Source organism: Schistocerca americana, chromosome 8 (assembly GCF_021461395.2).
Source record: "Schistocerca americana isolate TAMUIC-IGC-003095 chromosome 8, iqSchAmer2.1, whole genome shotgun sequence".
Lineage (NCBI taxonomy): Eukaryota > Metazoa > Arthropoda > Insecta > Orthoptera > Acrididae > Schistocerca > Schistocerca americana.
The window spans coordinates 407,540,434-407,566,303 of NC_060126.1; the positions used below are offsets into that span (position 1 = coordinate 407,540,434).

The window sequence follows — 25,870 nt, forward strand, 5'->3', positions numbered from 1 at the left end:
ATTAGCCTGTATAATGCTTGCTTATGTCACAGCTCCAACAGTGTGTCGAAACAAGAAGTAAACATTACATTTATTTATTTTATCACTTATGAACTTTGTAGTATAGCGATTCTCAGCTTTATGTACGCTATTTACTACAATGAAAATTCTGATACTGTGGATAAGATAATACAGTTCAGAAAAAAATATACAAATTATGCTTACAATATGATGTGAATGTTGAGTATAATTTTAAATATGTTTTAAATACATTTTTCAGAGTAATGGAAGACTGAAGCCAATTCAATTATTCATCACGTCACATCACATAATGGCATAGTAGTGTCAGTGTGTTCCCACATTGTCTGCCACCTCATGTCACTTCAATTAACTTAGCCCAGTAATGAACTGTGAAAGTGAGGTTTTGACTCACCATTTGTGAAGTAAAGAGTCGGAGTGTAGTATCAGAACTGGGGAGCTGACAACGATAAAGTTTATTAATGGCCAAAGGAAACTTCATAACGTATTTTTCTGGTCAGCTTTTGTGTGCCAAAGTGCTGAGAACTGGAACATCGACATTTATTTGCTAGCGAAAATGTATACAAATCCATCAAACGATGTTTATAGGGGAATAAATCGAGCTTGTTTACCATGTCCATTGTGTTTAATTTTTCTCACATAGCTAATAACGTCAATAACTTCACTAGAGCTGATTCATTCGCTTAAAGTGTAATTGAATTAAAATTGCTTCATCAAGTAATGTTCTTATTAATTTACAATATGGGTATGATGTCTCTTCTGTTATTCTAAAGCCTAAATAGTTTTTCGCTTTCGGATATCTGACCTCGCTTGTGATAGAATATTTATTGTAAAAAAATTTCAAGTAGTCATGAAACATTTGCAATTTGCAGAAACTTTTGCTTACGGCAGCGGAGGTGTTGTGTACTGATGTTGGTAACAATCAGGCATTAAGTAAATAATTAATGCTGTTTTTGCTCGATAGGTGGCATGTTCATGTTTATACCCTTGTCCGCTCAGTAAATTAACTATCCTCGTAATGCGAACATTTCATAACAAAACATGTGCGTTAATACGAACGTTACATAGTTACCAGCACTCAACAGTTGTTCCCACGTCAGCACATTAAGTCCCTGTACTGTAAGTAAAATTTAACCGCAATTTGTGACTGAAAAAAAGCACAATAATAAAATAAAGACCAAGAATGAATAAAAGCACAAAATCCACTACTAAACATTAGCGAGCGCGGAGATAATAGGTTGACTTCCGATGCAAGCAGGCGAAGACGTTGTGAAGACTGTCTTCCCGACAAATCCTAACGTGATGTAACGTGACGTGACGGTCTGTTGACGGCCTGTGTGAAGGCTGCCGTTTGAAATGCATTGTGGAATGTTTTGACGTGACGTAACTTGTAAACGAAAATGTGCTTATACTATTAGAAGATTTCTTAGAACTTTCATTTTTGATATATAAACTTCTTGAGATATGCCAATGTATGTAAGTAAATGAAACATTGATGAAGTGAACCTACATATCGCATATTCCAGTACCTAAGCACAACAAAACATTTTGTTTTATGCTAACATCAAGAGTTCCGTATGATTACAAAAAATTCTGTTCAGTAGTTTTACTGTGATGCAACAACGGTTTGTACGTAACTTTCCGTCATTGTTCAAGTTCTCAGCTCCAACCATCGAAAACTTACCGTGTATCATCTAGGCAGCTATTGGATTCCTTTCCAAAGCTATCCTTTTTTGTATGAAATATTTCTCTTGTTTTCAGAGCTTTTAGTTGATCATCAGTTCCGTGAAATTCTGATTTTTACAATCTATAATATGAACCACTAACGTAATTTAATACAAATATTTCTCACGCATCATAACGGTCGATAGGAAATACTATTTGAAGATGTTTGGTTTAGGCGGGAAATAAGATAACACTTGATGAGAAACATACTGTCAAACGGTGTGGCGGATGTGAAGCTTGTTTGTTTACAATGGACGTGAATGGAAGTTGTGTAAGTCAGTCTACCTTAGTTCTCGGATCACTAGTTTGTCTCCGTAATGAAAGTTTTGTTGATTTGACGTATACTTTTGGTGTTTGAGTTTTATTGACTAGCTTTTCATATAACTTATGTAATAGCCGTACATCACGTCTACATGCCTATAACTGATAAACGTCTTCATTCTGTAAACCAAACTTGAATCCACAGTCATCAATATTGTTCTGCTGTTTTCGCCGAGTCTGTAATGTTCGATGGATGCTGTAATGTTCCATGGCTGATTATTTTTTATATAGTTTGGGTCTCCTGTACCTGTTTCACCGCTGAAAGAAAGAAATGAGCGTCTGCAAATAAAAAGAAAGGGAAACTGTCGGGAAGAACTGACGAAGAGCCCAAAAAAGAGGCGTATATCACCAAATTCATATGCAGGTATGTTACCATTTTTCAAATTATATTTGCATAACTCTTGTTTCTGAAGTAGGTACTGATCGCAACCATGTAAGAAAGATAGAGGCATTTTGCTTACTTTCGGATACAGTGATCGCTGTCATATAAACAAAATATTTTGTTTACTGTATGTGGCTGTGAGTGCTGTCTATGAACAGTTAATTGGCTTGCTGATACAATCTCGAAACCTGGCTTATTCGGGTGGGCACAGGGAATTTAGGAGGTGTCTGGACTAGACATTTATACATAAAAATGCGGAAATACGGAAGCGTCCGATCCCACCCGTCTTTGACCCATAACGTCACAAATATGGCGGAAACAAAAACAAACACACACACTTTCTACAAGAAGCCTAATGACAAGCGCGGGAAATGGGGTGTTTTGGGTGGGGGGCAAACTAAATATAAACAAATTTAGACGCCTTGCGTAGCTACAACGTGTAAGTGAAGTCAGCCATGCATGAATACCCACCCATCTCCCCAGGGGTTGTAACCCCTGCAACCCATAGAAGATAAAGATGCTTCAGTAGCTGATCAGTGTTTTTTGTCTTTAAAAAAAAGAAAAATCTCACGGGATAGAACGAACAGATCAGAAAGATAAATATAATAAACTAAAACAGAAATTGGAGGAAACAGATAATTAAAATAAGTAATAAGTGTTTTTAAATTTAAAAAAAAAATCTCACGAGATAGAACGAACAGATCAGTAAAAGTAAATAAAATAAGATAAAACAGAACTGGAGACAGCCACATTCAAACCAAACTCCGCACCGTCATGACGTCACACACGACAACACCCTTACGTCACGGGTCAAAGCCGACGCGTTGGATCGGACGCTTCTGTCGACCCAAAAATGCTTATGACAAAAGAACTTGACATGTTGCATTATTGGGTAAATATGCAGTCGATAGACATAGTCTCCATAATGTGATCCACATCATTTCCATGAACAGCATTGAGTCTTATGGCATCTGTGCACAAATTGACTTACTCCTGGCAGTCAGCGTGTGGATGCCGTAACAGAAGGTGTAGTGTATGCTATGGTCAACAGAGTTAAATTCATAACACGTGTTCTGAGACATGTAGTCTGCCTTCTTAGCTTGGTGATAACATGCTTGCCTCCCATGCACTGGGCCCTTGTTCGATTTTCGGACGAGTGGGAGATTTTCTCCGTTCATGGGCTGGGTGTTGTGTTGTCCTCATCAACTGCAAGTCACCCAATGTCACGTCGAATGAAATAAGACTTGCACTTGGCAGCCAAACCCAAATGGGACATCCTGGCCAACAACACCATAAGATCATTTCATTTCGAGGCATGTAAGAAATTGGATTCTCCCACACGTAAATCCATTTATCAGTGGTACAGAACTTATCGAGAAACAGCACATTTGGTTTCAAATGCCCCATGAGGAACACTGTAGATGGTGTGTTTTTGCTGTTGGTTGGGATTACATAAACATGGTGTGATTAGTCATCCTTTTTTATGTAGTCTACAATGATAGGGCGTAACCTGTTGGTGAACTGTGTAGTTCCACAGTTGCCTCCCAATACCACTTTCCAGCAGAAGGGTGCCACACCCCACTGTCTACTCTGCAGAAGAGGCCATTACACCTGCCGTGCTTATGAAATCCTGCGTAACTGATGTAAATGTGATAGCAAGTTACATACATAGATCAAAAGTTAAGTGTTAAAATTAATCTGTTTAGAAGTGTGCTTTATGAACTTAATGTGGGTTCCTGTGCTTTCTCCATGTATATAGCATTTTGCACAGAGTCAGTACTTACGTGTAGTGTATCATACTTCATCACACACAGCATCCAGATTCATCTCTTAAATTCAATCTTCCTTGTGAGGTACAAAAATTATCCGTATTTGTAAAGCGAGAAACTGGTGAATACACTTGGAAAATATAACTTTGTATTATCAAATATTTAATGAGTTATTCAAAAGTGTTGTTATATTGGTGCTAAAGCATTGCTGAGAAGGCTATTAAGTGTCCAGATAATCTAGTGTCAGAGCTGTATTAGAATTTATGCTTATGAAAACACCAAGGATAGTCATCAATAAACATTCATGTTTTGGCTGCCATCATAGTGTTTAACAGTATCTCTGTAAAGTTGACAGGGTTGCAATTAAAACTAGAAATAGTTTCAACTTCATCTTTTTAATCACTAATGTGTTTGTTATCCCTGTCATTTGGAAAACTTCATTCAGTGCGTGTAGTGCCTTCCTCTGCTATGTGCACTGCTGACTGAAAAGCCACTGTTTCTCTTGCTAAATAATGTTGGCTAAATTTAGAGAATCAGGTGAGAGGAAAACTGAGCAACAATTCTGCTCCCACTATTGTACATTTCTAATTTGCTCGATTCAGTTTAGGTGGTATAAGCATGAATGGCATCAATAAGTATGGTGATAATTTATTAGTAATTCAAAACACATTTTCTACCATTTGCTTTCCTTTTGTTAATTTGTAGACCTACCTTGACTTGTTACACATTCCTAAAGGTTCCCCTTGTTGATGGGACGTACAGAAAAGATGAATCTGTATCTATACCCACTTACACACTCTGCAAGCCACCATTTGGTTCCTGGCGGAGAGTACCCTGTACCAATACTAGTCATTTCCTTTCCTATTCCACTCGCAGATAGTGAGGGAAAGAGAGAGTCTGTATGCCTCTGTGTGAGCCCTAATTTCTCTTATCTTCATGGCCCATATGCGAAAATGTGTTCACGGAGGTTGGATTGTTTTGCAGTAAGCTTCAATGCTATTTCCCTAAATTTTCTCAGTAGTGTTCCTTGAAAAGAATGTCATCATCCCTCCAGGGATTCCCATCTTGAGTTGTTGCTGAAGCATCTTCATAATATTTCCAAGTTGTTTAAATCTGGAAGCCCATCTCTGAATTGCTTCAGTGTCTTCCTTTTGTTGGTACTGATCGTAAACATTTGAGCAGTACTCAAGAATAGTTGCATGTGCACTCCTCTACAGTAGAACTGTACTTTCCTAAAATTCTCCCAATTAAGTGAAGTCAAGTGTTCACCTTCCCTACCCCAATCATTCCATTTCATGTCTTTTGTAAAGTTATATCCAGATAATGAAATGGCATGACTGCATCAAGCAGGACATTATTAATACTGTATCCAAACATTATGGGCTTGTTTTCCCTACTTGTCTGCATTAACTTACATTTTTGTCCTAGAAATTTCGTCTAAGTAATCTTCTATCATCCTGGAGTCTCTCATCATCGACACCTTTCCATACACCACAGGAGCATCAGCAAACAACCACAGAATGCTGCCCATCCTGTCCGCCACATCATTTTTAAAATGTGTGTAGAAAATAATAGCAGTCCTATCACACTTCCCTGGTGTACTTCTCGTGATACCCTTTTCTCTGATAAACACTGGTTGTTGAGAACAGCATACTTGGTTCTATTACTTAAGAAGTCTTAAAGTCACTCGCATATCTGGAAACCTTATCCATATGTTCATACCTTCATTAACAGTCTGCAGTGGGGCACCATGTCGGACGCTTTTCAGGAAGCTAGAAATATGAAATAAGCCTGTTGCCAATCGTCCATAGTTTGTAGTGTATCGTGTGAAAAACGGGCAAGCTGAGATTTGCACGAGTGATGCTTTCTAAAACCATGCTGATTCATGGACATAAACTTTTCAGTGTCTAGGAAATTTATTGTATTCGAACTCACAATATGTTCTAGAACTCTGCAGCAAATGGATCTTATGGGTCCGTGGGTTTGTCCTTTTACCCTTCTTATATACAGGAGTCAAGAAGTCACCTGCACTTCTTTCCAGTTGCTTGGGAGTTTGTGCTGAGTGAGAGATTTGCGGTAAATGGTAAAGTAAGGGGTGACTGCAATAGAGTATTCTTTGTAAACCATTTTGGGATTCCATCCGGATATGGTGACATTTATTTTCAACTCCTTTAGTTGTTTCTCTCCAGCAGGATCGCTTATTACCATGTCATCCATGTGGGACTCTGTATAATTCTCCTGCGTGAATGTTTTTTTAAACACAAAATTTGGAACTTTGGCTTTTGTTTTGCTAAACTTTAACGGCACACCAGATTGCTCAATGAATGACTTGATAGACGCCTTAGACCTGCTTACTGATTTTATGTAGGACCAGAATTTCCCAGATTCTTGGCCAAATCTCATGGTAATATATGATGATGGTAATTGTTGTTTTGGCCATAGATCTTTCCACATATGAAAGAATCTCCAGTAATCTTTACCTGTCCCCAATTTGCACATTCTCTTTTGATCCAAGGGCACTATACCAGTCACGCACTTGTCCAGAACACAATTTGCAGTCTGTTTAAACTTTGCCCTAATTCTTCTATGGCCACTGTACTGGAACTGAATGATTGCAAGTCATTGTCAAAGTGAGATGCTAGCAACTGCTTATCTGCTCTTTTTAGCAGACACTTCCTCCTAGCCTTCTTGACTGATATATAAACCTTCACAGTCATAGTCACTATGATACCATGATCACTAATTCCTGTCTCTATACTGATGCCATCAGTATGATAGCTACAAGGTCTAAGATATTTCCATTGTGTGTGGGCTGCTGAACTAGCTGCTCAAGACAGGTTTTTGGAAAACTTGTTCAAAACTATTTCCCAAAACTCTCCATTTTCATTTCCCTGTAATGAAACCATAGATATCCCAGTTTATACTCGGTAGGTTAAAGTCACCTCCAAGTAGTATTGAATGGACTGGGTATTATACACTACTGACTGTAGACTTTCGTTGAATGATACTAGAACTGTCACAGTGGAATTGAGTGGCCAGTAAAAAAGACCAGTGTCTAACGTCCAATGGCTAACTTGGTAATTTCATTGTCATACTCAATTTCAACCTCAATAGAGACAATGTTTCTGTCATCTGCAATGAACACTCCCCCTCCTGTGGTGTCTAATGTGTTCTTCTGATAAATACTAAATATCTTGCAGCTTTCTACTTTGGGTTTTAGCTATCTCTTAGTCCCAAGAGTAATTTGAGCATGAGAACCTTCCTGCATGGCAGTAAATTTGGGAATTTTGCTGTCAATACTTCGACAATTTGCCGATAAAATTTTGGTGGCTTAAATGTGTCTACTGTGAACACAGTTTCATTTCCCTATCTGTGTATTGACTGGAAAGTGTTCATTAGAATGCCTCAGACTACTGTCTAGCCTAAAACACTCCCTTATGTACTCCACAAGTACTCTGCTACCCGAGTAGCTGCTGCCTTTGTGTATTGCACCTTTGACCTGTCAAGGGGAGTCCTACAATTCCCCATCTGATAACGCAGGTCCAGAAATCTGCTACCAAGACTGTCACATAGTTGATGAAGCCTTTGGCTGAGACTCACCACTCGGCTCAGAACAAAAAGACCCCAGTCATCTCTGGGAACAATGTGGTCAATAGCAAGTTCTGTTTCCACCCTGCATGCAAATCCAGCTGCCTGTGTGAACCGAGGATGACCTCAGAACCCATGTGACAGCCCCAGCAGACATATGACTGCACCCCGCATGGTTGATAGCTGCAGTTGCGCTGCCTGCACGCCTCAGGTGAGGCTGCCTGGCAGACATAAAGAGTGCGCAGTGGCTTTCTTCCCACCTTTGAATGCTATCTTCCTAAAGGCCTCCATAATGTGCCTAATGTTGGAGCTCTCAATAACTTGCTAAGTCCTGTCCACTTGTGCTTACTTGGACCCTGCTGAAGCAACAGCCACTTGTTCATTTACAGGATGAATAGGTGAGGCCAGGTGCCCAGCCCCCACATTGGCCCTTCATCTCGAGTGAAGCAAACACATTATCGCCTACTACTCAGCCTGATGTGAGGGCTGATCCATCACACCATTTACACTAGGAGGTGCCTCAGCAGCAGAGCCCATGGGCGAAATAAGTGACACTGGAAGTGTCCCATGAGCCACGCCAGATTTCCTGCCCCTCCTACAGCCTGGGGCAGCAGCCTGAAGGTAGCTGATCATAACCAAAACCGCATTCAACTGTTCACAAACTTCAGCCAGCCTCTCCTTCATCCACACACAGTATGCTCACATTCTACCCATCCTAGTAAGACTAACTGGAGAAGTAAACTATAAAAGCTGACAAATACTTAGGTATCCAACTTGTTACCCTTCTGACAAATCACTAATGGATGCTGATACGTTAATGAACAGTGTAGCTGGCTGTGCAGAAGAAATTACAGTTGAGCTACAGACTGCCTGAATTTACACTTACAAAATGTGTATTAAACCTCTTACAAAGAAAGACATGCACAACATGTAAGCAATACATACTACTAAGAAAACACAGGAAAAACTAAATAAGTAACCTGCTGCTCTGGAGATGTGTCACAGATGGCGGATGGAGCCAGACTGAGTCGCTAACTAGGCTGAACCAAACAGTTACTTATCTTTGAAACAAACAAATATGCAATCCATACGCTCCTGGCTGCCTGAGTATACACTTACAAAACCAACCCAAGATTAACCCTCTTAAATGCAAAAAAACGCACAAAATTTAAGCCATACATGCTATGAAGAAAACACAGGCAAAGCTAAATACATAACTTGCTATCCTAGAGATGTGTTACTTTGAATTTTCCCATTTTGAGAAGACTGAAGGAGCATCTGTTTTCTTGCTAAATAAAGTCAACAGCCTAGATTGTATAAGTATTTCTTTGAGACGGCCAGTTCTGACTGACATTGCTGACCTGAATATGACAGCAAAGTTGAAACTGGTTGTCTTAAAGAAATCTTTATGCGATCTAGGCTGTTGCACGTTTTCAGCAAGATATACGTCACAGGCAATAGCTGGAGCTATACTGAATGAAGTCAACCCAGAGAAATATTATGTATATTTTTAAACTGGAATTTATGTGCCCCTTCAATGGAACATTCCCGAATTGATCTTGTGTGATACATAATTTTTACAAGTACATTTAAGGGGGGGGGGGATAATCAGTACTCCAGCAATGCCTGAATAAAATTGTTGCATAATGATGGCAGGCAAATAGCTTGAGGCTTGTATACAAAAAGGAGCAATGAAGATGTGGCCAACAGGAGTTCACTGATATCCATTGTTGTCATTGTCTGCACTAGAGAGAGTCCTAAAGACCAAATCACTAATGCACATGAAACAGTGTGTAAAATCATTTTGTGTGTTACAAGGAACAAACTGACATTTTCATCTTAGGTGTTGCATGAACCCCACAGTGATAAGTGTTTGTGTGAGCTTACCCAATCTGTGTGTTACAAAAATTAAACTGCAAATATGTATCCGATCCAACACCAGAAAAATTGCTTTTTATGACTCCAAGGAGAGATGCCCAGTATAGCTAGTTTACAATGTGCTGTTGTGAGACTGCAACCTTAAGCACTGGCCACATTATTCAAACAGTTGATATAGCACACTACAGAAGGCCCTGATAAAACAAGTGATTCAAAGTATACTTGCTTGATTTTAAGCTTTATAAAGTCTTTGTGGTTGTCGATTGAGATTAATGGAATCAAAGTTTGTAGAGCTCTGATTGGATTATGGGCTCATGTTGATGTAAGGTCACTGTAGTCTTAAGTTTAAACCTCTGACTACTAGTTAAAATGTCTTCTCTCTCTTGATTGATCACAATCACCGTTTAGTTTGCACATATAAATAATCAACAGTGATGGGTGATAACTTTTGGGACTAGGAGTCACCCTTATGCTGGAAATGCCCTTGTGAAAGAGTGTGGAAGAATGATTAGAGTTTGAGGGCACCCGCTGGCTGTAGGTGGGAAACTGCCCATAAAGGTAGAAAGATCAGCAATTATCAACAACATGAGGGTGCAGAAGACAGTGGAAACCACTGCACTGTGTAACCATAGGGATTGTGACCTAAAAGTGAAAAAGTATTATGATGGACTACAGTCTAGATCAGGGATATCACCAGTCACTATGATGTTTCTCTGTTGTTCATAGATTAACACATCAGTTTCATATAGCCAGTGTGATGATACTTTCACATAACCAATCAAAGGTGAGCAAACAGGCAATGAATTTCTAGTGTTGAAATTGAATAATTCTCATCAGCACTGTTGTTGAAAATATTTGACTTCTTTTTACAAATATGTTATGAATTAAGAGTATGCGGTTAAGTTCAGACCTAATAGCACAGCTCAAACTGCTGTGAGTGAAATGCAGCATTTAAATTTGTGGTTTTGGTTACCACAAATATTTGATTATTTCTTCCAAATGTGTTAAGATATCTGATGTTGTGGGATACTGACATGAGAATGTCACAGTATTTCTTTGCTTCTTGCTCAAAAAAACGTTGTCTGTCTGCTACTCTTTCACTTATACTGTGTGACCAGTAGCTGACATGTGTCATTTGATTGCTGTCATACTGTGACTTAGGAAGTCAGGATTAGCATGGAAGGTCAAGGCCGCTATAATGTTGCTCCTTAAACACAACTACTAGCAGATCAATAATTTAACAATTTATTCAAGACCACATTTATAAAACAGCTAACATACAATCAACACTTGGCCATCTTAAAAAACAACATCCAAAATAACAAATAGCTTCCTTCTCAAGCAAGCAGCAAATTAGAATTACTTAATGAACAATAAATTACAATCTGAAGTAATTTAAAAGTGTGGCTCAGATTAATTTTTTTTTTCCGACAACACAACTAGCACAATACATTACACTTAATTTAATTCATTGACAAGCAAATTTAATTTTTTTTTTAAATATGCTTGAGAGATGTTAAATGTTTATCAAATGGGCAGTGAGGCCAGGCTGCCCTGGGGAAAAGGTGACTTAACTTGAAATGCCAGAAGCAGAAGACTAGCTGTCCAAAACAACACCTAAATGCTGGGGGTCCAACCTGTAGTCACTTCCATTAGATGACATGTTGCAGCTTCAGTGTACCTAAGCGGAATGTGGAGCTGCTCCCACGCACCCCAACTCGCTGAAAACTGGAACACAGACCACAGAAAACACAGCAAACACCAAACAAACATCAATAAGTTAAGAGATCAATAAACAATATAAGTTAAAAAAACCAACAAGTGCTTTCAATGTAAACAACTTAAATTTTGCAGCAATATCAATGCTGTAAAACATTTAAACTAGGACTTATACACAAATGCAATGCTGTAAAATAGTATCAGACTTCACACTCCTATATTTTGCCCAACAATATTTGCACATATGAATAATGCCGACAATGTGTACAAAGATGAAATAGAAATAATTTCAAGATAATATCACATTATTCAAATACACAACAAAACTAGGTTTTGTGCATAGGTCTGCAATGTAACTGCCAGTTGTGCAAGCTTGATATGCAGAAAATAACTAGACTATGACCTAGTATGTTCAATACCTTACAGTTACATCTTTTGGGGACACTGATTTCCTTAGAGGAAGTAGTGACTGCTGGTCCCCGTGCGATCACACACCTTGCCGGCTGCTCTTACTTCAACACACACATTAGGACAACCAACCAACAAGCGACAGTCGCTACAACGCAAATAGTTCCGTGAAACAAAGGCACCAAAACCACTTACACCTTCGATGGAGAGCGTTGTTCGAGATGATCTCGAGGAATGGATCTGTCTGAGAAAACAGGCGCCAAGGCAATGCGACGAGCAGCGCCCGGAGTTTACATCAGGCAGGTGCACCACAAACTCCTGTCTGTCCTGCAAGATAGACCGGCCATGCCACTGCTGACCGCGCCCACGTGTTTTGCTCCTTCATCCCCTCAAGCATGTCCTAGCGCCTCGTGGAGTGTCTGATGACCAACTCGCCAACTGCAAATACCTGCCGCCAGATCACAACAGGGACAAAGATATTAATACAGCCGGGTAGTCGATAGTCGTGCCAAAGAACTGGTGTGCCAGAAAAGACACACCACGGCTCACATACCTCAAAACAAGTTCTGACATTGTGCATGAAACTCATAGGCTAAGTACACTACTGGACCTGCTCTATACTTTTACCATCCCGACCTATTGGCAAGAGATTCTAGATTAGCCTCCAACTCAAACCTGCTGGAGGAGAGTGCAAAGGGGAAGTGACTATGAGAAAAAGATTGGAAAAACCAATGAAACTGTTACTTTGCAGAGTTGGTGTGCAGAATGTCAGAAATATTAAAGTCCTCGAGAAGCCATAAAATCTGGAAAGAGAAATGAAAACGCTCAGTCTAGGTGTAATAACTGTAGTTACATGGAACTTAAAGAAATCATATCAATATCATGTAATCATGAATGTCGCTGTTGATTTTAAACTGGTCCATGTTGTTGAGAAAAAAATTTCATTACTGAGTAAATGTACTGTGAAGCAGTTGTAAGAATTCCTAACCTTTTAAACAGATGCCTACAAGATGTGTGACTATGAACCCCACACATTATTCTACTTTCTTTTGAGCGGTGAATACCTTTTGCCTAAGTGTCGAGTTGCCCCAGAATATTATTCTGTATAACATCAGAGAGTGGAAGTATGCAAAGTATGTTAGCTTACTAATTTCTACGTCCTCAAAATTGGCAATTATTCTGATTGCAAAAGTTGCTGAACCTAGTTGCTTTAGGAGATCCAAAATATGGATTTTCCAATTAAGATTCTCATCTATATGTACACCCAAAAACTTAATATGCTTTACCCTGGCTGCTGACTTATTTTGGTCTGTTATGTTTATTGAAGGACTTATACTTTTTGCAGCAGAAAATTGGATGTACTGTGTTTTCTTTATAGTTCAGAGCAAGCCCATTCACAGAAAACCAATTAATAACTTTTCCAAAGACCTTATTTGTATCATTTTCTATCTGACTTTCTTTTACTGGATTAATAATTATATGCTGGTATCATCAGCACACAGTGTCAGTTCAGCATCTTGTTTCACATAAGAAGGGATGTCATTCACATATATCAAGAACAGTAGGGGACCCATGATCAAACCTTGTGGAACACCTAATATAATTTCACCCCAGTTAGATGAAGTGCAAACTCCTTTGAATCACGTGAAGCATATAAAGAGACTTTTTGCTTCCTGTTTTGTAGATATGACGTAAACCACACATATGCTGTTCCATTTATATCATAGAATTGTAATTTCTCTAACATAATGTCATAGTTCACACAATCAAATGCTTTGGATAAGTCACAGAATATTCCTGCTGGTGACATTTTACTATTTAAAGACTATTATGTGGACAGTGAAATTGTAAATTGCTGTCTCAGTAGAACAGGATTTCTGAAATCCAAACTGTGATTTACTAAGTATCCCATTACTGAAACTTCCAGGCAGATTAAAACTGTGCACCGGACCGAGACTCAAACTCGGAACCTTTGCCTTTCGTGGGCAAGTGCTCTACCATCTGAGCTACCCAAGCACGACTCACGTCCTGTCCTCACAGCTTTACTTCTGCCAGTACCTCGTCTCCTACCTTCCAAACTTTACAGAAGCTCTCCTGTGAACCTTGCAGAACTAGCACTCCTGAGAGAAAGGATATTGCGGAGACATGGCTTAACCACAGCATGGGGAATGTTTCCAGAATGAGATTTTTCACTCCGCAGCGGAGTGTGCGCTGATATGAAACTTCCTGGCAGATTAAAACTGTGTGCCGGACCGAGACTCTAACTCGGGACCTTTGCCTTTTGCGGGCAAGTGCTCTACCTCGAAAAAGCATATGACACTACTTGGAGTTACATCATCTTTCGCCAACTTCATGAATAGGAACTGCGTGGATGCCTGCCGCATCTGATCCAGTCCTTTCTCGAGGACTGGCGTTTTCGTTATCGCATTGGCAGTGCCATGTCTGATTGCTATGTTCAGGAGAATGGTGTTCCCCAGGGCAGTGCCCTCAGTGTCACATCGTTTGCCATCACTATCAATGCCATTTCCTCCACAGTCAGGAGCCCTGTCAAATGCTCTTTGTTTGTGGGTGACTTTGCAATCTTTTACTCTTACTCTTCCTCTGGTCTTATGACGCTGAGGCAGCTACAGCTGACCATTAGGAGGCTGGAAACGTGGGCCCAGACAACTGGTTTTCGGTTCTCACCTGAGAAGACTATGTGTGTTAATTTTAACTGTGCTCGTCGGAGTTTTAACCAACCAGTGCTTACAATGGGTGACCGTATTTTACATTTTCAAGACACTGTGCACTTTTTGGGTTTATTATTTGACTCTAAATTAACATGGCTCCCACACCTGAAAGACCTATAAACCAAGGCTTCCGGTTGTTGAACATTTTGAGATGCCTTGGCAGAAAAACATGGGGAGCTGACAGGTCCCACCTGCTGTAGTTTTATAGGGCATTTATTTGATCACATTTAGACTATGGCAGCGTGGTCTACAAATCGACCCATCCTTCCTACCTCCGAATGTTAAATGCTGTCCATCATGAGGGCATTCGGATATCGACTGGAGCCTTTCGGACCAGCTCAGTTCAGAGTCTTGTGTGCAGAGGCTGGTGAACCACCACTCTTTATTCAGCGACATAACCTTTTGGCTCGACAGGTGCTGAGAATCTCAGTATCACCTCAGTCATTGGCATTTAGTTCAGTGATCCAACCCACCTTCAAATGACTGTTCAGGAATCGGCCGCAAGTGACCAAGCCATTTGGTATTCATGCTACACACTGTCTCAAGGATCTGGATCTCTCAGGCATGAAATTACACACCCAGGGATGGATCACACTGCCGCTTTGGTGTCTTCAGAGGCCCAAAGTGATTTCAAGCTTGGCACAGTACAAGAAAAGTTGTACTCCAGATTTGGTTTTTACAAATTTGTTTTCGTCTATTTTAAGTGCTTACCATAGTTTTATCATTATGTATACAGATGGATCCCAGCAGGAAAATGCTCTCGGTTGTTCTGCTGTTTTTCCTGATAGGGTTTTCAAAGTGCGTCTTCCAGAACAATTTACAAATTATGATGCGGAGTTATATGGCATTCTGATGGCACAGGAAAGGGTTCACAGGTCTAGAAACTACAGAATGAGTATTCTTAACAATTTTGTATTGCAGTATACTAATTTTGATCATAAAAATTGATAGTTCCCTTGCCTACAGTTAAGGTAATTCCATATTACAACTGTTATTATTTTATACAGACACGTCCATTTAATCTTCTATTTAAAACTAGTAATTAGTACATGCTACATCCTTATTTTATGGGCAGTTGCCTTCATATTTTTTGCAAATTCTTCTCGTTGAAGTAATTTCTGTGTGTTGCATTAAATATCACTTAGCAATCATTATTGTAAGATGACAATATATATTACCATGAATGTACATAACAGAATTGTAGTGCATTGTATTGTTTACAGGTCTATCATATTCTACAGTTTGTGATTCGCAGTGTGTTGCATTACGCAGTGTAGCAAAGAGGAATGAATATCTCTAGAAAGAGCAATGGCAGAAGTTGGAAACCAAAAATAGGTACAGGGAAGCTATTCCATAGTGTTGATGAATAAATACTTCAGCTGATCAAAGAAAGAAAGAAAGAAATGCAAAAATGATATGAAAAAGAAAAGAATAGAGCAATAGGAATCGTGTAAGAATGTAATTGATACGGAAAATCAAGGAATCTCAAGCAGTAGGGCTGAAAAAAAAAAGGAGAAGAAATCTAAAATGAAATGGTCATCAGAAGGGAAGTTTCAGGATATATAAAAGTGAAAATAACGTATGGTAAAATTAAAATCAAAGCTGCCAACATTAAAAGTGCTAGAGTACTGCTACTGTTAAATACAGGGTGGAGTAAAGAGGAGGAAAGGGTACTAAGGGGGAAAACCTTAAGTTGATGAAATCGAAGAAGAAAATGGGTGCTAATTTGTAACACAAGCAGAAATCTCGTGTTAGTCATTCTGAAAAATCTGTTGAAGACTTGTGATGAAGAAAGGTAGAAAGCATAGATAACAATACTTCGGAATTTTTAGAATAGTTTGGGGACGGGCAACCAGTTATTTAAGTCAATGCAAAGAATCTGTGATTAGAGACATATCTTCAGATATTTGGAAGGATATCATCCACAAAATCTGAAATCATTGGCAGGTAAGTGTAAGAACTGTCAAAGACTCAGCTCGTGCATCAAAGTTGCTGCCAAGAATAGTATTCAGAAGAATAGTAAAGAAAATTAAAATCACATTAAATAATTGTCAGTTTCACATTAAGAATGGTAAAATGCACCAGATACAGAGTTTTGATGTTCTGCTTGATAATGGAATGAAGACTTAAGAAAACTATGGGCTCTTCATTGGTTTTACCGGCTGGTGTGGCCGGGCGGTTCTCGACACCTCAGTCTGGAACTGTGCGACCACTACAGTCAGGTTCGAATCCTGCCTCGGGCCTGGATGTGTGTGATGTCCTTAGGTTAGTTAGGTTTAAGTAGTTCTAAGTTCTAGGGGACTGATGACATCAGATGTTAAGTCCCATAGTGCTCAGAGCCATTTGAACCATTTCTTCATTGTTTTGCTAATCCAGAAAAAAAAGGGTGAAAAATTTTACCAGGCAATCTGCAGTATGTACAAGAACCAAGAGTGATATAGAGGGTTAGACCAAGAGAGAGGAACTGCAATTAAAAGGGCATAGTGCGGTAAGAATACAGTCTTTCCTTCTTTTTAGCCAGTATATTGAAGAAGCAGTTAAGGTTATAAATGAAAGTAGATAAAAATTTGGGAATGATCAGTCTGAGTGAGCCCAGAATATGGACTGAGAATAAACCAAAGGAACACGTCAACAATGAGGAGTAGCAAAATGAGATTAGCAGTAAACTGGGGATCACATAGTAGGATGGAATTCAGAAATTCTGCTACCTTGGAAGAAAAATAAAACAACAGACCAATTGTGGACAGGCAAAAGAACATTCACAGCAAAAAAAGGGGGGGGGGGGGGAGGAGAAGAACAACATACATATTGCATCAGTCAGGAAGATGTTGATGCAACATTATATTGAAGAGATGAAAAAGCCATCCTTGTAAAATTTCTTTGTTAATTGAATCTGAGAAAGTAATTTTGTTTCGTGTAGTTATAACGGGTTCATATCAAATGAAAGTTTAACAGAAAGGGGAGGGGGTGATGTCAGTTTGTCGCTATTTGTGTGCATTATATGACTGTGGCAGTAACAGCTGAGTAGTTCTGTACTGAATATGTCCACTCATTCCTTATTGATGCACTGCATTGAGTTCGCTTTGCATCACCATTATAGTCTCATTATGTTTCAATGCATTTTAATTGCTAATGTCAGACATTCTGTTGCCTTAATGGAACATGTTGCAGATAGAAATAATGGGATTTCATGACAACAATTGGTTACCAGGTGTAGATTTGTCTGCAACTGACTGTGGTAAGTGAGAACAGAGGTAGCGCTGTAACATGTCAATGATGTATAGTACAGAAAGTGCAACTGAGCTCATTCTACAACCAGTTGTTCCTGTTGTAAACAAGTAACTGTCACTTACTCTGTTATTCCGATCCAGGTATAAACGTCAATAGGTGTTGGTTTGTGTAAGTTCTCACATATCTATTTCAGGTGCACTAAAAAGCAAAATAATGGTTGCATTAGAGTGAACTACCATGAGCATAGCCAACGATAGTAATTAAACACTGCTGTATGCTTGTAATCAATTACTGTATTTTAAATAATTATTGCATACTGGTGTTCAGACTCAGTTGAATTCAATTCTGCTTACTTAGTTCATGGTTAAAGGATAAAATATGTTGTCTAAAAGATAGATTGTGCCACATTACACAGTATTTTAAAATAATTTTCTGTCTGAGAAAGTGAATGGAATGCTGGTGCCAGCTTGCTGGCCACACACAGAAAATAGAATTAATGTAAAATTTTCCATATTGATGTATGCTTGTTTTAGGAGACAAAGAAAATGATGACTGGGGCTTCAGTGACAGAGATTCTGGAATTGTATCAGACTGTGATTTATTGCTGCTTGAAGCTGCGAAGAATGCAGAGAACAGTTGCACTAAAATGGAGCAGAGTGGCAGGTAGAACATTTTCCTTGAATAGCTGATATTTCACAGATATTTCTAAAATGAGCTGGGTTTTTCATATTTTGTTAAAACTGTTGATGGAACTTATATTGTCTGTGATAAGCATTATTCTAAAAAAATTTTAGTTTAAATATAGTTTTTGATAATGTTTGTTATGCTAATCACTCCACCCCTCTGTCCCCTGCCCACCGTCTAACCTCCCGACTGCACCTGACTGTCTCCACCTTGTCCCTGCATGCCTTTCCAATAATGCACTGCTGCTCACAGCCTGGCTCCAGCGTCCAGAGACTGTAGGCATGTGTACATGAGTTGTGTTTGTGTGAGGGGGAGTAGCAACTATCCTTTTCATAATATAAGTTTAGAATAGGTACAATGTTAACTTTTGGCAGATACTTTCTCAATAAAACAGTTTGTAATTTTGATTAGTCAGAATTTGTTATAAATTTATCTCAAGAAGCCTATTAAAAATGGAGGAGGGGGGGGGGGGGGGGTGTCGTCTTATATTCCGGGTTGTAGTCTTTGTTGAGCATGCATCATAGTGTATGTAAAAGTATTTTTACAGTTACTATGTAGAGAGCCAAACCTGAATTTAAATTTAAATCTGTAATTCTAATATATAAATTACAAATGGCAGTGACTTGAGAGCCTTATTTGGTTTTTGCAGTTTATGATTTTGTTACAATCTAGTAATGAGTCTAAAGTCCTACAGACTGCATACTGGATGCTGCACTTACTAGTAAAATAAAATTTATTACAGTATGTTCCCAGTAGAACACCATCAAGAAATTTGGCATACACATTAAAAAAAAAAAAAAAATCTGATTTTGAAATCTTAACAAATAAAATTTTTTTATGAATGTGACGAAGTGGCATCAATTTTTACAGTTGAAAAGAAACCAAATAAAATTCTACAAAATTTAGGTCTGCGAGTTTTTGAGATGCTACAATTTTAAAGTTTCAGATGTGAAAAAAATTGCAAAATTTTAGAAATATAAGGAATTAACAACTCAAAAGCCAAATGCCCAAAAAATCATAAGTTTTAGATTGTACTTTGTTTTGATAGGCAGAATAAAATGGCAAAAAATAATGTAATTATTAACCATTAAGGTTCAAATTTACTTCTTTGTTAGTTGATTCCACACAGAATGAGCCAAAACATAAAAAACTGTGATGATACACAATTGGTCCTGCAGTAGGTGTCAGTTTTGTTTTATCACAGTTTATTATGTTTATATGTCTTTTGATGGTGCCTTTGTTTGCCACAAGGTTGCTGTGTTTTGGATAATAGTTTAGGGAGGTAGATGCTTCTGGTGATCTTCCGGATCAAACCTGATGACAAAATAAGGAAAAAAGTGGTTGTTTTCAATTCCACAAACTGTCAACATTGGGTCACTTTCTACTTCAGTGTGATGGTGTCACCTTTCGTTAAAATATTTTTCTAATTGTGCCTTGATGGATGAACTTCTAAATCGTAGTGAAACCAGGAAGAGCAAGGTAATGTAGTGAAACCAGAAAATAAGTAATCAAAGAGCAAGGTAAGTGATTGAAGAGCAAGGTTGAAATTATTGTCTACTTTCTACTATTTAAGTTTTGTGATTTCTCCAGATGTCTCCAGATGAATGCCAGAATGGAATGGCTCCTTTCACAGTTGTCCATCTGAGGGAACTATACTAGTCTTGTGATATGTAAGATGTTTGTGTGTATTCTTTTGTTTCTAATTCTTCTTCATTTTCTTCTTACATAATAGCTCCATTGGATTACTTGCGTTCCTTTATCCAGTGGTAATTTGATGATTTTTCACAAGTTGTGTTATTGTTTATTGCATATCTGACTTCACAAAGTAAGCGTCATGAGCCAGGACTCGTTGACATTGTCCACATTTGACTGCTTTTAAATACTATGCATGCTGCAGTAATCATTGAAATTTGCAGTGGTAGAGCATTTTGTCAATAATACGGTGGGGTTCTGTCTGCACCATGTCGATTATGGTTTGTGAAGTGAGTGACCATTTGATTTGGCGCATTTTGCATTTAACATTCGGGGCACCTGCCACTTCCTAGTTGTATGTTCCTTACAGAGGTATTTTGTTTTCCTAGCACTTTGTGGATCTAAGAAAATTTTTGTGTTACAAACTGTAATTTATGTCAGTTTATTGCTCATGTCAATTGAACTTGTAATATTGTTGATAAATTTGAAGTGTAACACTTGAAAAAGAGAAATGCTGACTTAAAAAATTTCTGACAAGCAAATGGACTAATTTTACTAGAAAAAACTGCTTAAAGTCACAGAAATATATTAATAATTTGAGAAACTGTCACTACTTTATACATATGAATCACAAATAATTGCTGCATTAAGACTTCTTAACGGAGTGAATCATTAACAATTGATAAAGCTTCATAAAGGAGTTCTAACTGTCACTGTTATCATTAACAATAGTCAATTTTACAGTTGTATACCTGTTAAATAAAAGCCATCTAATAGAAAAATCAGTTGTTGTATAACATGAGTGTGACCTGTCACTACAGTGTTCTGCTTTTATCATGTTTTATAGTCAGTGTTATAATTATAAGTTCTTGACTTGTATAGTTAGCTGATATTAGATCATATTTTGGCTTTGCCTTGTTTTCATTGTATTCTTACATTACACACTATCATCATATCATTATTTGCAGTGAAAAGATAACAGCTGAAAGACATGATAATGAAGATTTGCTGGATATTGATGGTTCCATGTTTGATGACATGCTTTTTTCTGAAGAAGAATCCAGTTTCACTGCACCTGAAAGGTATGTGTGCACAGTTCCTTCGCTTTAGACATAATGTGTGCTTTTTGTCTGTGCACAGTAATTTTTTTATCTTCGTTTCCTGAATATTGTTCCCCTTGCTTGTAGGAGATATTTTACTTATTTGGTTATTAAATTCTCTATTTTATGGAAGAGAGATTTGCTAAATTGCTTCAGGTGCTGAAGTACTCCTCTAAGTTCAGAAACATGCAGGAACAGAATGTGTTAAGGCAAAGGGAGATGTGGCCTATTACTTTCAGATGGTGTTGCTGAGACGCTTCTTGGTCTAACTCACTGGCATTGTCTTGCCAACATTTGAAAAAATTATCTTAAAATTTTGTCTTAGTTTTGCTGAGTTTGGAGGTTCCAAGTGTCTCTGTTTGGGTGAAAATATTGTGTGTTGGAGGGTAATGAGTAGGTGGTAGAAAAGCTCGGGACCATACACAACACTACTCCGAGAGCGAGCTTTAGTTGACTGTGAAAATGTTTACAGCGAAGTGCTAAATCTAAGTGGCTTAGTGTTTTATTTTATTAACTGAAATAACGAAGAAATCAATGTTGGCAATAATTAACTGCATCAAGTAATTTATTCGTGAAGCATTATAAACCTGCATCTACGCTTGGTGCCAAACAACTGCATTTAAGTAGAAAAGATAAATACATTATGAATGAGTGGCCTTTTCCCTGTATTCGTTTGCTCACGTCTCCTCCATTCTTCTCTCTCTGTCCATCTTCTGCTCCCCTGTCTGTCTGCCCTCTCCTCCTACCTGCTCTTTCTGTCCATCTCAACCACCACCTCTCCCTGTATGTGTGTATTTCTTCTTCCCTCCTCTTTGTCCATCACCTCTGCCACCCCCCCCCCCCCCCCCCCCTCCCTCTTCGACCATATCCTTGACCACCTCTCTCTATGTGATCCTCCACAATCTTGCTGTTGATCTTCTCCTTTCCCTTTCACTGTATATCTCCTTGTCCCCCTCTCTCTGCCATATCTTCCTCACCCCTTTCTCTATTCACTTCATCCTCCCCCCCACCCCCCCCGTCTCCTACTATCTGTCACCCTCCTTCCTCTTCTCAGCCATTTCGATCTGCATGTGTAGCCTCCCCAAGGCAGGTCGCTACTACTTGTAATGCAGGGCAGCCTACACATCAGGGGCTGGACCTTTTCTTACCCCTGATGTGTAGGCTGCCCTGCAGAGTAGATCGATAAGGCAGGGCAATACTACTCACACACAATATGCCTGTCATGCAGGGCAGCCTGCATGTCACTAGCTGAAATAAGAGACTTTTTGACCACCCCTTATAGCTTTGTGGTTAATTATTCTTGAAGCAGTGAAACTGTTAATCATACTCTCTCACCTGAACTGTGGCAGCAGCTGCACATTTGTGACATAATTGATGGCCCTCTTGTTTTGGTAGAAGTAGCTGATCTGTGGTGAAGTGGAAAAAGCATTTTGATCATATTTCCCTAGGGGAGTTTTTAAGTTTGCAGCCTTTTGATGTGTATTTCTTCTTATTTGTAAAATACACCTAGGGAAACTCACTTGTAATATACACCTAGAGAAGTTATTTTAATAACTACAAGTTTTCCAACTCCTCCTTTGTCTTGGAAGTCCAGCTGCTTTTAAAAGAGTGAGTAACAACACATGCAACAGTTGCTATAACCAGATGTAACTTAGATAGTGACTCTTTGTTGCCAGTAGACATAGTCTCAGCTACTGTACAGCATACTCAAAACTTATTTCTAATCCTGATGTCATTAACTGCTGCGAAGGAGTGTATGTCCTGAAAAGGCTCAGCAAAAATATGCAGCAGAACCACAGATGGCATGACAAAAATTTTGTAATGATGAAATTGTGAAGAATTGTAAGCAAATGATATTCTAGAAACAGTGGAAGAGAAGTTCCATGCTGCACAGAGTTGATTTAGGATGTACAAATTTGGCTTTGAAAAACAATAAATATGAGACTGGAGCTGTGAATCAGAAATAGTGCAATTTGATTGGCTTGTGCAGTTTGGATTTAGTACTTCGTTGCTGCTTGTTTGATGTGTTGGAAAGTTTAGGGAAAGATCAGGTATCATTGATTTGGTGTCATCTGTTGACCAGAGTAAAGGCTGTATGTCGTCAAAGAGCTTTAGTAGTCTGTATGTGATGGTCCATATAATTATAAAGTATTTGATTTGTTGATGGGTTGTTTGGCACAACAGGCTTCATTGCATCCTTTGAGTGGAGTACTTCCTTGTAATTATGTTCTGTTTATTTACCAAATGTGGAATCTTTTATTTGTATAAAGTCTGATCCTGTGTACAATCCTGTGACAGTTGCAGAAAAAGGAAAAGCTTCAGGAGTTTGTGTAGAGCATTGTGTTACACATCATGCAGGCAACAAAAATGTTTGGAACCCACAGTGTTTAAGATATATCTACCTGGATCTCATGGGAAGATGTACTATGTCCCAATATGCATCTTTGTTATTGAGGCAATAATGAATTGTTGAAAAGGACTAAATTGGAAGGATGATGCGTCATACAATGTCTTAACCGCAGAGAGTTAAGATAGTCATAGATTGATGCAATTATTAAAACAATTGTATATCCCGACAAAACTGTTAGCACATTTGTCATGTTCCGTAAATTCTTACCAAAAATGGGAGCCTTTAGGAATTTGTAACAAGCGAAGATATTAATCACCAAAACACAAATAGTGTCAAGTTAATCAGTGTAGTGTATTAACAATGAACAATCACTATATTGCTTCGTGCTGTTCATGCTCAGTTATTCTAAACAGCTACTATTTGTTTATTTTTGGTGTTTTAGTATTAACTTGATGAGACTGGTATTTTCAAAGAAAATGGTTACCTACACCTGTAAATAATGAGGCCTTTTTACAACACTTTATGCCCATGGAGCTGTACAATGAAGTGTGCTACTTGTCTTGTAGCTGTCAGAACTTTCTTGTTTTTTAAATTCAGTATTTGAATAATTTATAGGAAGAGTCGCTAGTATAGACTGGGATGTCTGTGTATTCATTTCAGGTGGTACAGACAAGCTGTCGTGTGAATTACTTTTGAACACATTATCCGAAAACTGTCTTGAGCAGCTAAATCGACAGCCAACGTGTAATGGAAATATTTTAGATCTGGTAGCCACGAACTGACCAGACCTCATCGACGGTGGGAGTGTTGAGACGGGGATTAGTAATCATGATGTTGTCATTACGACTATGGTTACGAAAGTTAAAAAGTTGGTCAAGAAGGCTAGGAGAGTATTCTTACTAGAAAGGACAGATAAGCAGTTGTTAGCATCCCACTTAGTAAATGAATCGACTTCATTTACTTCCGGTACGATGGATGTGGAAGAGTAATGGGCAAATTTTAAACACATTGTAAATCACGCATTGGAGAAGTATGTGCCGAAAAAGTGGGTTACGGACAGAAAAGACCCACTGTGGTTTGACAGCACAATTCGGAGAATGCTCAGGAAGCAAAGATAGTTGCACTCGTAGTACAAGAAAGATCGGGAGAATGAGGACAGGCAAAAGTTAGTAGAGATTCGTGCTGCTGTAAAAAGAGCGATGTGCGAAGCATACAACCACTACCATCATCTTACCTTAGCAAAAGACCTTGCTGAAAACCCAAGGAAATTCTGGTCTTACATAAAATCGGTAAGTGGGTCGAAGGCTTCCATCCAGTCACTCACCGATCAGTTTGGCCTGGCAACGGAAGACAGCAAAATGAAAGCTGAAATTTTAAATTTAGCATTTGAAAAATCTTGCACACAGGAGGATCGTACAAATATGCCACCGTTTGAATCTGGTACAGATTCCCGTGTGGAGGACATAGTGATAGACATCCCTGGGGTTGTGAAGCAGCTGAATGGGTTGAAAACAAATAAATCGCCAGGTCCTGATGGGATTACAATTCGGTTTTACAGAGAGTATTCTACTGCATTGGCTCCTTACTTAGCTTGCATTTATCACAAATCTCTTGCCCAACGTAAAGTCCCGAGCGACTGGAGAAAAGCGCAGGTGATGCCTGTATATAAGAAGGGTAGAAGGACGGATCCTCAAAATTACAGACCAATATCCTTAACATCGGTTTGTTGCAGGATTCTCGAACATATTCTCAATTCGAATATAATGAATTTCCTTAAGACAGAGAAGTTGCTGTCCATGCATCAGCACAGCTTTAGAAAGCAACTCGCCCTTTTTTGACATGCTATCTTGCGAACCATGGATGAAGGGTTTCAGACGGATGCCATGTTTCTTGACTTCCGGAAAGCATTTGACTCGGTGCCCCACTGCAGACTCCTAACTAAGGTATGAGTATATGGGATTGGTTCCCAAATATGTGAGTGGCTCAAAGACTTCTTAAGTAATAGAACCCAGTATGTTGTCCTCGATGGTGAGTGTTCATTGGAGGTGAGGGTATCATCTGGAGTGCCCCAGGGAAGTGTTGTAGGTCCGCTGTTGTCTTCTATCTACATAAATGATCTTTTGGATAGGGTGGATAGCAATGTGCGGCTGTTTGCTGATGATGCTGTGGTGTACGGGAAGGTGTCGTTGTTGAGTGACTGTAGGAGGACACAAGATGACTTGGACAGGATTTTTGATCGGTGTAAAGAATGGCAGCTAACTCAAAACATAGATAAA

At 38.8% G+C, this 25,870-nt stretch overlaps 1 protein-coding gene across 2 annotated transcripts in view; it reads left to right on the plus strand.

Moving 5' to 3' along the window:
• Positions 1–1,926: 1,926 nt before the first annotated feature.
• LOC124545358 (DNA replication ATP-dependent helicase/nuclease DNA2-like) overlaps positions 1,927–25,870 on the plus strand; it is a 152,709-nt gene continuing 128,765 nt past the window's right edge. Inside the window, exons 1-4 of one of the 2 annotated variants that reach the window (XM_047124261.1) lie at positions 1,927–2,014; positions 2,296–2,428; positions 18,302–18,431; positions 21,113–21,226. In XM_047124261.1, coding sequence (XP_046980217.1) covers positions 1,994–2,014; positions 2,296–2,428; positions 18,302–18,431; positions 21,113–21,226 — 398 coding nt within the window. In that variant the 5' untranslated portion in view covers positions 1,927–1,993. Of the gene's footprint in view, positions 2,015–2,295; positions 2,429–15,757; positions 15,873–18,301; positions 18,432–21,112; positions 21,227–25,870 lie in introns of those variants that run through there. The other variant, XM_047124262.1, reaches the window with a different exon arrangement.